Raw genomic sequence first — 13,681 nt, 5'->3', positions numbered from 1 at the left:
ATTTGCGTTTCATTATTTTAGAACTCCTTTCAAACCTTTCGTTAGGTAGAATTTTTATTCAGCATTTACATGAAGCACGTGTTTATTAATTTATTAGTTTTCATTTTCCATATGTAAGTGCAGTGTTACTGTTCAAGCCACATAATTATACAGGGACTGACACATAATGCTAAATACCTATACTCATTCTTTTTGTGATACATTCAAAATAAAACTTTTCACCATCTTTAGGTGTTCTGTTTTTCCTCAGTAAAATTATCTATGGTAAACAAAGTAAAAATAATAAAAACTTCATAACACAGCAGCATATTCAATCTGGTATTTTCACACTTAGAATGTTACATTATATATACAAAATGCACATAGTGCTTGCATAGCCCATGATAGCGAACAATAGCAAGGATCTGTAAAAAAATACAGCTTTCCAAAGTTTGGGTTATAGAAACAAGGTTTCCAAGTCACGACTAGTAGGCGGGGAGAAGGACCTTCACCAACGCTGCCCAGGGAGCCGCACGGACTGTCTTCGCTGCTACTCGTTTCTTCCTCACTATGACAAAACGCGAAAAGGTGAGTTTTTTGGCAATCATGTCCATTTACAATGCTACAAAGCAATGGCATACAACTCAGATTATTAGTCATGTGACCTTAGTCTGTGGTCCCAGGCAGCCTCAGGTATGGTGGGCAGGCGGGAGGCGGTGCAGTGGGCAGCGGCAGACTCTGCGCTGTCTTTTAGACAACCACCCACACCAGCTTCCTGCCGTCGGGCTTGTGGCACGAGCTGAGCGGTACTCTGTCATGCGTGTGGCCACCAGGTTCCGCCACAGGCGCAGATCGCCGTTGCCCACCTGACAATGTATATTCAACTGTATTATAGAGCACTTTTAAAACAATTGCCGCTTTCAATACATCCAAAAATATCGAAACAAAAAATATTAAGGAATAACTGTGGCATACCTTGGTGAGTCTTTGGAGGTGCTGCAGCATTTTGGACACAGCGCTACACGGCAGGTTCCCAAACTCGTGGGCGACGAGGGCGAGGGCCAGCGTAGACGACTGCGGACAAGAAACTTGGGTCAGCGCCGCTCTGGTAAAGCCAAACGGAGAGTGAAAAGCCTTACTTTCGCTTTGGAGAAAACAAGTCGACACAGGCAGGCTTTCAGATGAGCTTCCAGCTTCATGACGCTCGGAAACTCTATCCTTTCGAATAAAAAGGGAATTGAAATGGTGTGTCATGAAGCGCAAGAAGATAAGGCAGAGAAGGTCCACAACTAAACTGCATTCATAATTTCTATGGTTATTTTTCCATATCGTGGGTGGTTTGGAATGTGTAATAAACGATGGTTCATTGTGCTTACCCCTCATCGCAACACACGGCACTCAGAGCCGAGTAGTAGAGTTGCAGAAAGGTGAAGGCCGTCACCGCGGGGGTCTCGGGACCAAGCTTCTGGGCCACGACGGTCTCCATGCGGCACAGTTCTGACGCGGTGAACTTGCTGTGGCTGATGCGGCATGAGTTCCCGGCCGGGCGCCACGTCTTTGGCCTCCTCCGTCGCACCGGCCGCCAAGTGGAGGCAGCACACGGACACGCACGGCACGTGTTTGGGTTGAGTCTGTCACAATCCCCACCGAGCCGATAAATCAGTTTCGTGATCACATGCTAAAAGCGACACGGTATTTCAGGAATTAGGTCAACGTGAAAAATGAAATACCAGCTTCTCTGGATGAGATAATTCAAACTTTCTTGCATGTTTGCGTGAACTTCCTTAGGGCTTTCGTGTAACCTACTTCGTGACAGAGTCAGTAGGACTACTGCTGCTGTTGTTGTTGGTAGACTAAGCTGTTCCTAATATTTGGACCCTCAACTCACATCAAGATATCAAAGATATCAAAGTCAATATAATCGAATAAATATATCATTACATTATTATGTTACCGATATGTCAGATTTATAACAAATTGAACATTAGTTGTCGTAAGTTTCTTTTGACTTGTATGAAATTGAAAAAGGTGGCTTAAATATAATCATGGAAGTTTTCCAGGGCACCAGTTTGACCCAGGGATGAATTATTTCTGTTCTGTTCCATTGTTGCTGTTGATCATCTTACCTTGATGAGTGAGAGAAATCGATCGAACAGATTGACGGCTCGAACAAATGTTTGCGTGCTGTAGCCGAAGAAGCTGGTCAAACCCCACAGCTCCTCCACTTTGGCGTCCCTGCATTTGGCCGACACGCCGCTCTGAATATTGGAAGTTATATTTACATTTCTAAAGAGGCCAAACATCACAAGGAGCAAAATGTGGGTCAGTTGCTTACCTCAGAGGACTCCATCATCTTCAAACCAGACTTGTTGGGAAGGAAATTGCCCTCCTGCGCACAGCAGGACTTCAGCTCCTTCTCGAAGGCCTTGTCCAGTCCTCCATGGTCCCTCATTCTGGAAAAGAACATCCTTTTAGAGCACCGTGATTCATGCAAAAACACACAAGCGTGTGGACGTGTATGGTGTATGGGGGTTGGAGCAACTTTTTGGTTTACGAGTAGGCCACACCTGCTGGGTGTCACGTATCTCTGGAAGAGCAACTCCCCCAAAACATCATCAAAATACATTGCTTACAATGTCACGTGTGTTCCAGAAGGAAAAAAACATTGAAACGATATCTTTATTATAAGCAAACTTTGAAAGGTTGTCAAAGTACAAAGAGGTTCAATTATTTACCTTAGATAAGGATGTGCCTCCAGGTGTAAACATTCACAAATACACGTGCATTGTTAAAAAGTAAGTACGGTCATAAAAAACATTCTCGGAGATAAACAACTGCTGATAGGTGGGGAAACTACAATACCATCATGCACTACACTGACAGAAAAGGAACGGACAGAACGTTCACGGTTGCTATGAAATGTTTAAGTAATTTATTTTTTGACGTGATGAAAAATATTATCAGCTGATGAGTTTCTTTTCTTTTTTTTTCATAAATTGTCTCTGAACGTATCAGGGAAGAAACTTCGGTCGCAAAAAAAAAAAAAAAAAAAAAAAGTAAAAAGCATTCACGTTGCTCCAGTTTCCGGACACAAGATGGCGATATAGTTTGTGAATGCTATGAAACGAGTCAATACAAAACCTAAAAAGAAGATTATTTAAAAAGTCCCCGCTCCGACTTTTACTGAACCTTTTATTGATGGCATTATCTTTCAGTTAAGAGTTACACAGAGAAACATATTACATTTGTCTAACTGTATTTAGGAACGTTGTCAAAGGTCGCAACTATGAAGACGCCATTAATATAGTTCCCATGGTAACGTCAACGTTGGCACCAGATGTTGTCTCGTCTTCCAGTTTTATCTTCAGCACGTACATGGAGTTAGAACCAAGTGTTTTATATGTCTAACATACATATGTCACATATGTCACATACATGTGACATAGCATCGCGGCATGACATGATGGCTTTACATCGAGAGGATCCAGCAGCTGGTAAGTTGTGTGACGTTAGCTGACTTGGCTAATGTTAGCCTAGCCGCCACCAAATTGTTTTATCGATATTTAATTGTGCTAAACGTGTTTTCTAGCCACTCGGGACGTTTCTGGGCTGAGGTTTAACAGTTTGGCGTTGGACGAGTTGAGGTAGCTAATGTTTTGTGTTGTTATTTTCTTATTTTGGGATTTTATCACCTGTTTAGATTGACACTTGAAGTGAGTAAGCTGTTCCCAAACTTTTATTGAGCCAATGCAATCTTAATTCGAAAAATATCACGGCACACGAACCAAACGAAATTGTCACCAAAAACACTGAAATAATGTGTGATAAAAATGAAATGACTTTTAATCGTTCTTAATAACTTTAAGGCATGGATAGTTCAGCAACAATGCGTGAGAATAATTTTCAGACCAATTGTTATGGCCCATATTTAACAACAATACTGAGAACATACAAATATCTTTCGTGTTTGAACTAGTGAGCAGCTGGAGAGGTGCACAGCGGAAACTCAGAGGCTTCAGGAGGAGGTGGGACATGCAACCAAAGCTGCATTGGAGAAGTTTGGCTGTGAATCCAAAAGCATTTGTACGACTTAAATGAATGGACCGAATCCAAAGCATGTGACTATTTTTGATTCTGTGAACCTGCTTTTTTCTTTAGCAGATCCATCTTTGGACAGTTTAACGCACCAGCAATGTCAGAGGGATGTCAGGCCCAGAAGAAAGAATGCCCAGGAAATTGAGGATGTTATGCATCTTAGTGAGGTTTGTAAAGACAGAGAATTTTTGCTACTCGTTTTATCAGCACATAATAGATTCATCAATTTAAAAAAAAAAAAAAGTAAGTGAGACATAAGGGCTTAAGAGCTAGATAAATAAAATTGACTTGACTTGACGGAGAGTTTGCACACTGTGTCCGATTGTTCTGTGTTTCAGCAGCCAGTGGAAGAAGTCGTAAGGCATAGGGACCCTCGGAACGGACAGAATGGCAGGTAAATGTCCGTCTAAATTTACATATGGTGGATATAGACGTTTACACCCCCCTGCTCAAATGCTACATTTTTGTGATATTAAAATAAACAGACCAAGATAAAACAATCCACAATTGATGTGACTTTATGCAATTCATTAATCAGTCAATAGATTTTATTTATTCATTTATGTATGTATTTATTTATTTGTCTGTTTATTTATTTTATTCGTTCATTCATTTATTTATTCATTTATTTATTTATGTAAAAAATCTGGCATTTGAAGAGGGGTGTTTAGACTTTTTGTATCCACTCTAAAAAGAGGGGGACCAAATGTATCATAAAAATGACTTCCGTGTCCTGTTAGAATGGAAGAGCTTATTACAAGTGTTGGCCAGGAGGTGGAGATGTTGAACCACAAACTGAGCTCATCCAAAGACAGCGGGCATCGCATCAACACCAAGCTGGAACTTCTAAGGTACATAAATGTGAAGGTTTATGACATTTCTTACCCCATTGAGTCAACATTTTAAAGTGAAAACGTATTTCCAGGACATCGTTGCAGCAGCAGCTGGTCAGTGAACTGCCGTCAACCCTGTCAGACGAAGAAAAAAATTAGCTGTTGTGATGAAGATGATTCCATGTGGTGAGCCCCACTGTGCTTGCACCTCTTCCTCCAGAAGACCAGTGACCTCGTCCGGTGTAGGTCCCAGGAGGTGGTGCAGACCCCGGGAGGAGAGCAGGAAGCCAGTGACCGAGAAACCAAACGGGTAACCTGAACATTTTAAACACTAACATGAATTTATTCATCATTCAATTATTTGTTCATATAAAATTTGAATTTAATTTTATTTGAATCAAAATTTTTTTAGGCAAATCAAATTTCATTTCAATTCAATAAGTGCTGCGTATTTCTTGCGAGTTTGACAGCTGCTTCAAATCGACATTTTCAGCCCCTCTGTCAACTGGATGAAGCTCTGAGCCGGCATGGAACCCTTCTCGCCGAAAAAGAAACCCTGAGGCTTGAACTGAAGGACAGAGATAAGCTTGTGGAGACGCTCCGGTTTCAGCTGGAGAAGAGCAAGCTGACCATTGACGACCTTCACCGGGAGAATGCCCTCCTCGGCACCCAGATGAACCAGCTGAAGGTTGGACACGCGGAAAGCCTGGTGAATCAGCGGCTCGCCATCACTGGTACGTTTATCACCATGACCGATTGAGGCTCTGTGAAGCAAATGTCTTTTTTAAAGCTTGTATCAAAATCGTTGGGTCTCTGAATTTTGCTGGCGCCTTTTCAGAGGAGCTCACAAAGCTGCAGCCTCTCCGCAGCTGCGCCTGCCACGAGCACCGCGACGTCGTGCAGAGACTCCGGGGCCGGCTGAAGAGCACCCAGACGGAGCTGGACCGGGTCAGGGGTGCCATGAGGACTCTGGAAGGGGGGCGGACAAACGCTCTTCAAGCCCGAGTCCAACATCTGGAGGAAACTCTGGAAAAAGTGAATCAGGTGAATGACGGCCACCCAAAACAAAATGACAGAAAAGTAAGCTGACATTTCATTCAACGACTGGAGAGAGTATTTATCTGAAAGGAAGCCAATCATCTCCTCCTCGTTTCTAATAGGAAGGGTCCTATCAAAACGCGGAAAGCCAGCGGCAGACACGGGAGCTGGCCTTTGTCAGGGAAGAGAAGAGGCAACTGGCGCGTGAACTAGACGCCGTGCGCTCCAAGGACAAACATCTGCGAGAGAGGATCAGCGAGCTGGAGGCCATCCTTCACAAGGTAGCGCTCCACCGTGCGCACGCTCTGCTTCACGCGGATTCTTTTCCTGACCTTTGCTTTGCTTACAGATGACCGAGAGCTTCGCCAACTGTCAGGAGTTCATCCAACTGAAGGAGCAAGAGTTCTTTCGCCTTAAACTCAAACACATACTGGACTTGAAGGTAGACATCCAATTTGTGTACTCTGGTCATCACCTTGTACCTAAGTGGGTCAAAAGCACCCTCTTAAGTGTAACTCAGCCGCTGACATATATTACTAATCAACTTTTTAACTTCGGTGGACATCTATTATCTTCTGAATCTGCCTCATCGTAGTGCAAAACGTCCTGTTTGAGTCTGACATTTACAAATATCATATCATCAACATCATAAAGTTCCTGACACATTGAAGTCAATCTACAGGCAAAGCGCAGGTTCCCAGGGAGAACAACCCCGCCCCACTTTGATACTCTGAGATGCTTTCTGCTTATACATCACATAATCGTGAGGCCTCACCCTCTGTAAAATAAACACTGTACCGTATATAATAAACCCCTTCCCATCTCTCTCCACTGGACATAGCGTCCGAACGCCGTGTGCATTTTCTTCCTCTGTAGGAATACCAAGGTGAAAATGTAACTCCACCTGGACTGGACTCCCTGATCCCATCTGCTGCACTCACTGATCCTCGTCCCTCCACGCGGGACGCCCGCAATACAGTAATGCTCGGCATCTCTTGTGTCTGCTCTTGGCCGGTGCATGGCTCAGCACATTTGCTCGGCGTAATAAATAATGGACAGTCATTTCAAATCACATTCCCTCATCTGTAGATCTTGCGCTACACATTTAAACGACTTGTATTTGAACAAAAAAGGTGGCAACACATGCAATAGAGCAATCATAGGCATATATTCTTTATCCTCTGCCAAAAAAAACGACAGTACAGTAGTTTAGCAGTCACATTGTTCTGTTCCAACTCTAAAAAGTAAAATACTGTAGAGTGCTATTTTATGAAAAAAAAAAAAAAAAGCTTCAAAAATGTTTTTTGATTGGGCCTGGAACGGATTAATGTCATTTCCATTCATTTCAATTGGCAAAGATGATTTCAGACAATTGTTTGGAGCATAACTGGTAAATTTACCATTGTATTATGTATCTATTCTGTTATATAATCTATTGTATGTGAAGTAACCTGAGCAATATGACATCTCTCTCCAAGCAGGAGAACCACGCCCGGGACCGGCTCCCACAGAACCTTGAAGAACCACACGCCGACAACGCCGCCCTCAGGAGGAGGTCCGCACCGGCGAGAACGCACAGACCGGCATTGTACGTGCCCCTCCCTCCATATGCTAGGAGGTTTAGCTTTGTTCCCAGGCTCGCCGGGGTCAAAAAAAAAAAAAGAAACCGCGATGGAACAAAGTAGAAGAAAGAGGAAGTCTTTGTATGAAAGTGGGTGGAGGGGAATGTCAGTGTGCAACTTTGACTGCTTAGCAAAAAATGTCAAAGTCAAACATGATGCACAACCTCAAAATTTGTTCCAGTAGTTAAACCTTTACTAAGGTATAAGTTAAAAGTAGGGATGGGCAAAGTTAGGCTTGTTTTCTCACTCATTAATCTGGCCCACCTCATACTTTGATTATTAACAATCCTGAAGTATTTTATTTGTGGCATTCAGTTTGACTTTATTTTTTTATTATTTTTAAATAAAAAAATGTAGGACTTTTTTAATAAAGTTAATTTCTCATAAGATAATTGATTTATTATCAAAATACATGGTAAGATAAACAAAGAATGTTTGCTTAATTTATTTTCTAAAATTATCACTTTATGAACTAAATTGAATAAACTATATATACACATATATATATATAATCCATATTATTATTATTTATATATATCATTATTATTCTATTTAGGGGGTAATTTTTTTAGATAGCTGATCCCAATATTTGGCAAAATACAATTCAGAAAAATGAAATAAAATTCAGTTTTTTGTACAATAACGTTCTATTTTCCCCAACAGCGGCGAGCAGTCCAAAGCAGCCCGCCGGCGAACGACATGTGGCAGGTGAACACTCTTGAGCTTTTGCCTACGCCGCGGCCAACCAAGCTAACGTCATTGTATTTTTCCTCCTCTCGCAAACAGTGAGACTACGACAGAGACAACAGAAAGTGAGCAACCGCCGTGTTTTTCTAACCTCGCGCTTCCTTCTTAATAGCAAATCTCCCCCGGAAAGTACAGTACAACAAATCATTGCTATTTGACACTAAACCATTGACACTTTTTACAAGACACAACTTCTGGGCACTGCAGGTCACAATCGGTCATGCTCGATGACCGCGACGCGACACACTTTCTACCCGTGGCGGCGGGCATCGGATTGCAAGTCACCCGTGTACGCGCTTCTGACCTCTGACCCAGGGCACAGCTGACAGACACTTCAGTAAGTGGGCATAGTGTAATAAATGTGTGCAAATAGATGCATCAATTTAGCTTTTTTGTATTATGTTTTACAGAAATCCCCAAGCAAGTCGATAATCACGTCTCACTGAATAGAAACGCAATACATGTATTGTATGTTTTTGCAAGTTATATTTTAAATAAAGTGTCTTCTCATTTAGGTGACATTTGTTGTTTTCTATTTGTGTGTTGTGACATGGTGGATTTGTTGTTTTCTATTTGTGTGTTGTAATTTAGAAAGCCAAGTGCGGACCCCGTGCAATATGATTTGGCGGATCTGTTTTCGCAAAGATGTGGATTGTGCAGGCATCAGAAAGATACTAGTCATTGGGGTACGTAGTATTTGAATAAAAGAGACAGTTGATGGGGTGTGGCTTGAGAGCAAAAACAGCAATTTGCTTTCCACTCCTATGAACCCTCATTTTACACATCGATGAATTCTTTTTTTTATCATTCCGATTGTAAACATCGATTTTCTCCATGATGTGTCACATTTGCAAGATGTATTTATATTCACTTTACAGGATCTTCAATTTAGGGCCGGAACAGAATAACCGCGTTACCATTAAAATCAATAGATTGATTTCTGATGAGAATGTTTTGCGTTGTCACGTCACATAGTATTAAACTTATAAGTTAACTATGGGTGCAAACATTAATCGATTATTGGATAACTAGTCTTATTTCTGAACCAATTACTTTTGGTCACACTAGTCCTTCCAATGACTCACATTTCATCTTTTGATGGAGTTGCGAGTACATGACAACACCATTACGATCCCTAACTACGTCACTAAGGCTCACTGAATCGCGTGTCACTCGTCCTTCTAACATCGCCGCGTATTTTGATACTGATAATGAATTGATTCCTTATCAAAACGCAAGCACTTAACATGTCAATTATGAAGCCCCCTCCACACACACACACACACACTATTCACAAGGCCATCTCTCACTCGGCACATCGGGTGCCCGCAACTAATGATAAGATACAAAAGCAAAAGGAAAGAGCAAATGTTTAAAGAGTGGGAGGGAGCCTTATCTTATTTGTGTGGCTGCGCGTTAATGTGTGTGCTGTAGTAACAGTTGAAGAAACCGCTGGAGGGAATACATGAGCAAGTTGTGGAAAAGGGTCACGGGAGGCTTTAGCATGTCTGAACAGGAAGTGCATTGCCGTTTCATCCTCACCGCAGGAAGTTGCCGGCTTGTGGTTGTTTTGTCTGCTGTATAGACTGCTTTTATCTCCATGTTTGTCCAGTTGGGACGCTTCTAGATTAATTGTAATTAAAAATAAATATTAAAGTACGTATTGTATTTTGAAATTAAAACAGCTTAAGCAAAACTTGGGCTTGTATTTATGTATTATGTGTGAGCTAACAATGCCAATGTGAGCGAATTAATCTGATTCAATTTTTGTGGATTGTTTCCTGGCGTCTATCCTAACAAACATTTTATTTTAAGTGACAAATAAATTGAGGTGTTTTAAAACAATTGATTATTTAGCAAAATATAACAATTTTAAATTTACAATTCACGTAAAGTGAATCCCCAATTATTCACAGTTCTTCATGTCGCGAATCCGCCTACGGTATTTGCAAAAACACGCATTTACGTATAAACACAGAGTCTTTATGTTTTGGGGGAACCCATTCCTATTATTTGTGGAAAACGGTGAATTTCCATTGACAGTTAAGCATTGGCCTAACAAGGAGACTCTCTGGTCCTGTTAGCGCTCGCATAAAAGTGCCGCGTGGCGACAAAAGTTCTTTACGACTTCTGCAACTTTATTAAACGTCCCCCATGTTGCTTTGGGGCGAATCGCTGCAAATCTACTAAGTAAGAGGCATTTACGACTCATGCGCAACAGCTACAGAGGCTATAAATGGACCGGACCCGAGCATGTCCCACATATACAATGGACCTTATGGCACACATGTGATGTTACCATGGCTACCAAACATGTAAGCCACTGGGGGCTCGCTAGATTCGGCAACTAAGTTCAAATGCCTTAGGTGATTTACTATTTTAAAATATACATACAAAGTCCCTCCCGAATAATTGTCTTTGCCAAACATTCTTCTCTACTGCTCTAATATTCACCAGCTTGGGTAACTATTAGGCAGTGGTTTCCTCCAGAGATGGCTAAAGATTGTCAGGGAATTTATAAAACACCTTGAGCGTCACTACTACACGTGTTTGTTTTACCTTTGCGATCACACAGTGTCCCATTTGAGGACTATTAATTAGCGATAATGGGATGGCTGAGTCCCTGGAGAACACCACGGGGACACCGAGGTTTCACTTTGATTGCTGATTACCCCTGATGATCAAACGAATTCACTTTGACACAGTGTGCCGACTGTTGAACATTATTCAGCGGGTCAGCGTGTTCAGCATCACTATTTGCCTCAAAGGACAAAAAAAAAAGTATGTTGAACTTTTCACTCCTAGTTGAACTTTGCTGTAAGACTGATGCATAAAACAAAGGAGAATAAAACTGTACATTGAAATACCAAAAGTAGTAGCAGTGGTACTTGAAGTGTCAAAATTAATCAATGAATCGACAAGTCTACGATTGTATGATTAATTAATGGAATAATTGATTCGAAAAATATTCGATAGTGACAGCCCTAAGTGGTAATACAGTGGAGGTGTGTGGTTGTAAAACAGTCGTGGCCTTTTTACTGATAGCGTTGAGACTTACGTTGACCGTGAAAACTATGAAGGCTTTGTTTATTATCTCGCAGACGGAGGACTCGTGCTGTCACAGGACCGCTCTGAAGCAACAACGACAACAACGTCAGCATGATGCAGCGACAGCAGCAACCCTTGAATGGATCCGCTTATTCATTTAAAGCGCAGCTCCACCGGTAGGAATTCGGGACGATGTGCGCTAAATGCAGTTCGTGTCATTGTCTCAGCTTGCAGCCACGCGGGCCGCTAACTCGCTGGTAAAAGGCGACGACCAAGTGTCAGAGTCAGACCCCTGTTGACCATGTGTTGAAGAAGTCTTGTCATTAGAGCCTCCCTACGAACACTGGACAGCAGGGGTGTCAAACTTATTTTTGTCGCGGGCCGCATCGTAGTCATAGTTTCCTTCGGAGGGCCATTGAAATTGCCAACCCAAATAAACGTGTGAATGATTATATATAGTGTAGGCTACACAACAAACTAGTGAATGACGAGATGAATAACTAGTTTTCAAAACAGAGACTAAGAAAAACGGTTTACATATTTTTAAAATATGACTGGTGATGAATATTGCTAGCAATATCGCTATTTTTCGAAAGTGAAAACAATTAGTCGTTTTAATATTGACATGAATTTGATGCATAATTTGTCTTCGCGGGCCACATAAAATGATGTGGCTGGCCGTATCTGGGCCCCCAGGCCTTGAGTTTGACACTATGTTGTACAGTATGAAGTGATAGTCAGCGGAATAAAATCCTGATAACCAATTTATTGAAATCGGCAAAAATGACTCAACCAATCAGGGAGTTCTGTTTGAATCTCATTATTTTTGTGTTAAAAAAAACTAATACTGAGCCCTATGTACAGTATCCAGATGTGCACAAAAGGCTGCAGGAATTCTACAATATTATGTGTGGCAACTGTACAGAGAAATCGAGGAATGTCCTTAACAAAAGTGTCAAAACAAATTCTGGCGCCACACTAAAGGACCGAACGTGTTTCTTTAGCGGTCCCGTGCCACACCCCTTGAGAAAGTTTCTTGGAAAAGCGCTGAGGTCATTGTGGTGTGATCCCGCTGACAAACAAACCTCCTCGGGGAGCTAACGTGTTTGGAAATGATGTTTACATGAGAGCACTTGTGGTGTTTTGTTGAAGATCAGTGGTCAGATAAGCGTTTTATTTTTACTCTCACACTCCTCCTCAGCGTTGCGCTTTCTCACTTGATTGCAAAGTGAGAAAAAGCCAGGAAACGTTATTTCGGGGGGGGGGGGGGGGCTTTCTTTTTTAACGCACCGTACAGTAGCTCCGGTTCCTCTCCGGGAGGATTTCCTTCTCGCGTGTCCCGGACTGTGTATAAATATTCAAGCGAATAGTTTGTGAGACGAGGCATTGTTCGCAAACAAGGCTCTAAATGGCTGCGCTCGGATGGTGTGACTGGGCTAAGCTCGGCCCCCCTTTTGATTGATCGCTCTATATTACCGTAAGGAAATCAACCGCTTAACTTTGCCATAGGAAAGTTTGAGAAGTTGAACAATGCAAAATGCTGTTTGGAAATTTTTTTCAAAAAATGTACTTTTTGCATGTTTGGATGTCGGTTATATGCAATGATACGTCACTATCAAATCAAGGCATTTAATTTCATTTACTACAGATTTTTTATTTTTTTTTTTTAAATCTCTGATCCACACACGATGATGACTTTGATCCCGCCTATAAAGTTTATTTATCCCACGCAATCTCGTTGAAATAAATGAAGAAAAGACAAAGGCCACAGGAGAACATTAATTTCCCTCCAGAGACTTTCAGCTTCTTATTGACAGGAGGAGCACAATGAGGGGAAACGGGTGCCATACACAGGAAATGTTTTTGTTATGGTCACCCAAAAAATAAATAAATCACAAGCTTTGGCAGCCTGGCTGGCTTTCCACTCAAAAGGGGATTGACGGCCATTAGTAATAGTTCTTAAGGATGTCGGGGGGTGGGCAACTGGAAAAGAAAACAATGCACCACTAAGGATGTGCAAAAAGCTCCTGTCGTGCTGGGTAGGTGTGACAGGTTTCCCTTTTTAAGATCACATGACCAACATCCTGCAAGGTTAAGACAATTTCATATATAGTTGCATGTACATAAAACTAATTGATGACTTTTGGAATGCAGCCAGTCCTTGTTAGCAATATATTGATATATATATATAGAGAGAGAGAGAGACATACCAAGATTTCTTATGATGGAATCCATCTTCTCGACACAAAATGAACCCCTCCCAAAAAATAAGCTCACTCACGGTCCTTTGACACCTGCTAAATTGAGCTCAGGGAAAGC

The 13,681-nt window shown here is 41.7% G+C and overlaps 1 protein-coding gene and 1 pseudogene across 10 annotated transcripts; one reads left to right on the top strand and one right to left on the bottom strand.

The window, feature by feature from the left end:
- Nucleotides 1-645: 645 nt before the first annotated feature.
- On the bottom strand, nucleotides 646-2,820 carry LOC119127434 (annotated as a pseudogene).
- A 282-nt stretch (nucleotides 2,821-3,102) lies between these two features.
- LOC119126853 (coiled-coil domain-containing protein 158-like) lies at nucleotides 3,103-11,533 on the top strand. 10 transcript variants are annotated; one of them, XM_037258326.1, is made up of 20 exons: nucleotides 3,103-3,473; nucleotides 3,569-3,623; nucleotides 3,956-4,062; nucleotides 4,141-4,241; nucleotides 4,413-4,468; nucleotides 4,815-4,925; nucleotides 5,000-5,021; nucleotides 5,128-5,217; nucleotides 5,401-5,641; nucleotides 5,746-5,951; nucleotides 6,068-6,226; nucleotides 6,295-6,387; nucleotides 6,822-6,923; nucleotides 7,424-7,533; nucleotides 8,231-8,275; nucleotides 8,354-8,379; nucleotides 8,522-8,651; nucleotides 8,725-8,777; nucleotides 8,906-9,000; nucleotides 11,416-11,533. In XM_037258326.1, the coding sequence occupies exons 1-17, from the start codon at nucleotides 3,380-3,382 to the stop codon at nucleotides 8,638-8,640; spliced, it is 1,737 nt and encodes a 578-aa protein (XP_037114221.1). In that variant the 5' UTR covers nucleotides 3,103-3,379; the 3' UTR covers nucleotides 8,641-8,651; nucleotides 8,725-8,777; nucleotides 8,906-9,000; nucleotides 11,416-11,533. The 10 variants fall into 10 exon arrangements, with proteins under 10 accessions (XP_037114221.1, XP_037114220.1, XP_037114222.1 ...); XM_037258325.1 differs by having other exon boundaries at nucleotides 4,138-4,241; nucleotides 4,416-4,468; XM_037258327.1 differs by having other exon boundaries at nucleotides 4,138-4,241; nucleotides 5,131-5,217.
- Nucleotides 11,534-13,681: the final 2,148 nt, after the last annotated feature.

The sequence above is a fragment of the Syngnathus acus genome, chromosome 9 (assembly GCF_901709675.1).
Source record: "Syngnathus acus chromosome 9, fSynAcu1.2, whole genome shotgun sequence".
In the NCBI taxonomy this organism is placed as follows: domain Eukaryota; kingdom Metazoa; phylum Chordata; class Actinopteri; order Syngnathiformes; family Syngnathidae; genus Syngnathus; species Syngnathus acus.
The sequence above is the reverse complement of the archived record's forward strand: the minus strand, read 5'-3'. Positions and strand labels throughout refer to the sequence as shown.

Coding starts and splice junctions, on each gene's coding strand:
- LOC119126853 (XM_037258320.1), top strand. CDS start 3,380: ATGTCTAACATACATATGTCACATATGTCACATACATGTGACATAGCA. Junction 5,022..5,127: donor CATCGTTGCAGCAGCAGCTG/GTCAGTGAACTG, acceptor CTCTTCCTCCAG/AAGACCAGTGACCTCGTCCG. Junction 6,227..6,294: donor TGGAGGCCATCCTTCACAAG/GTAGCGCTCCAC, acceptor CTTTGCTTACAG/ATGACCGAGAGCTTCGCCAA.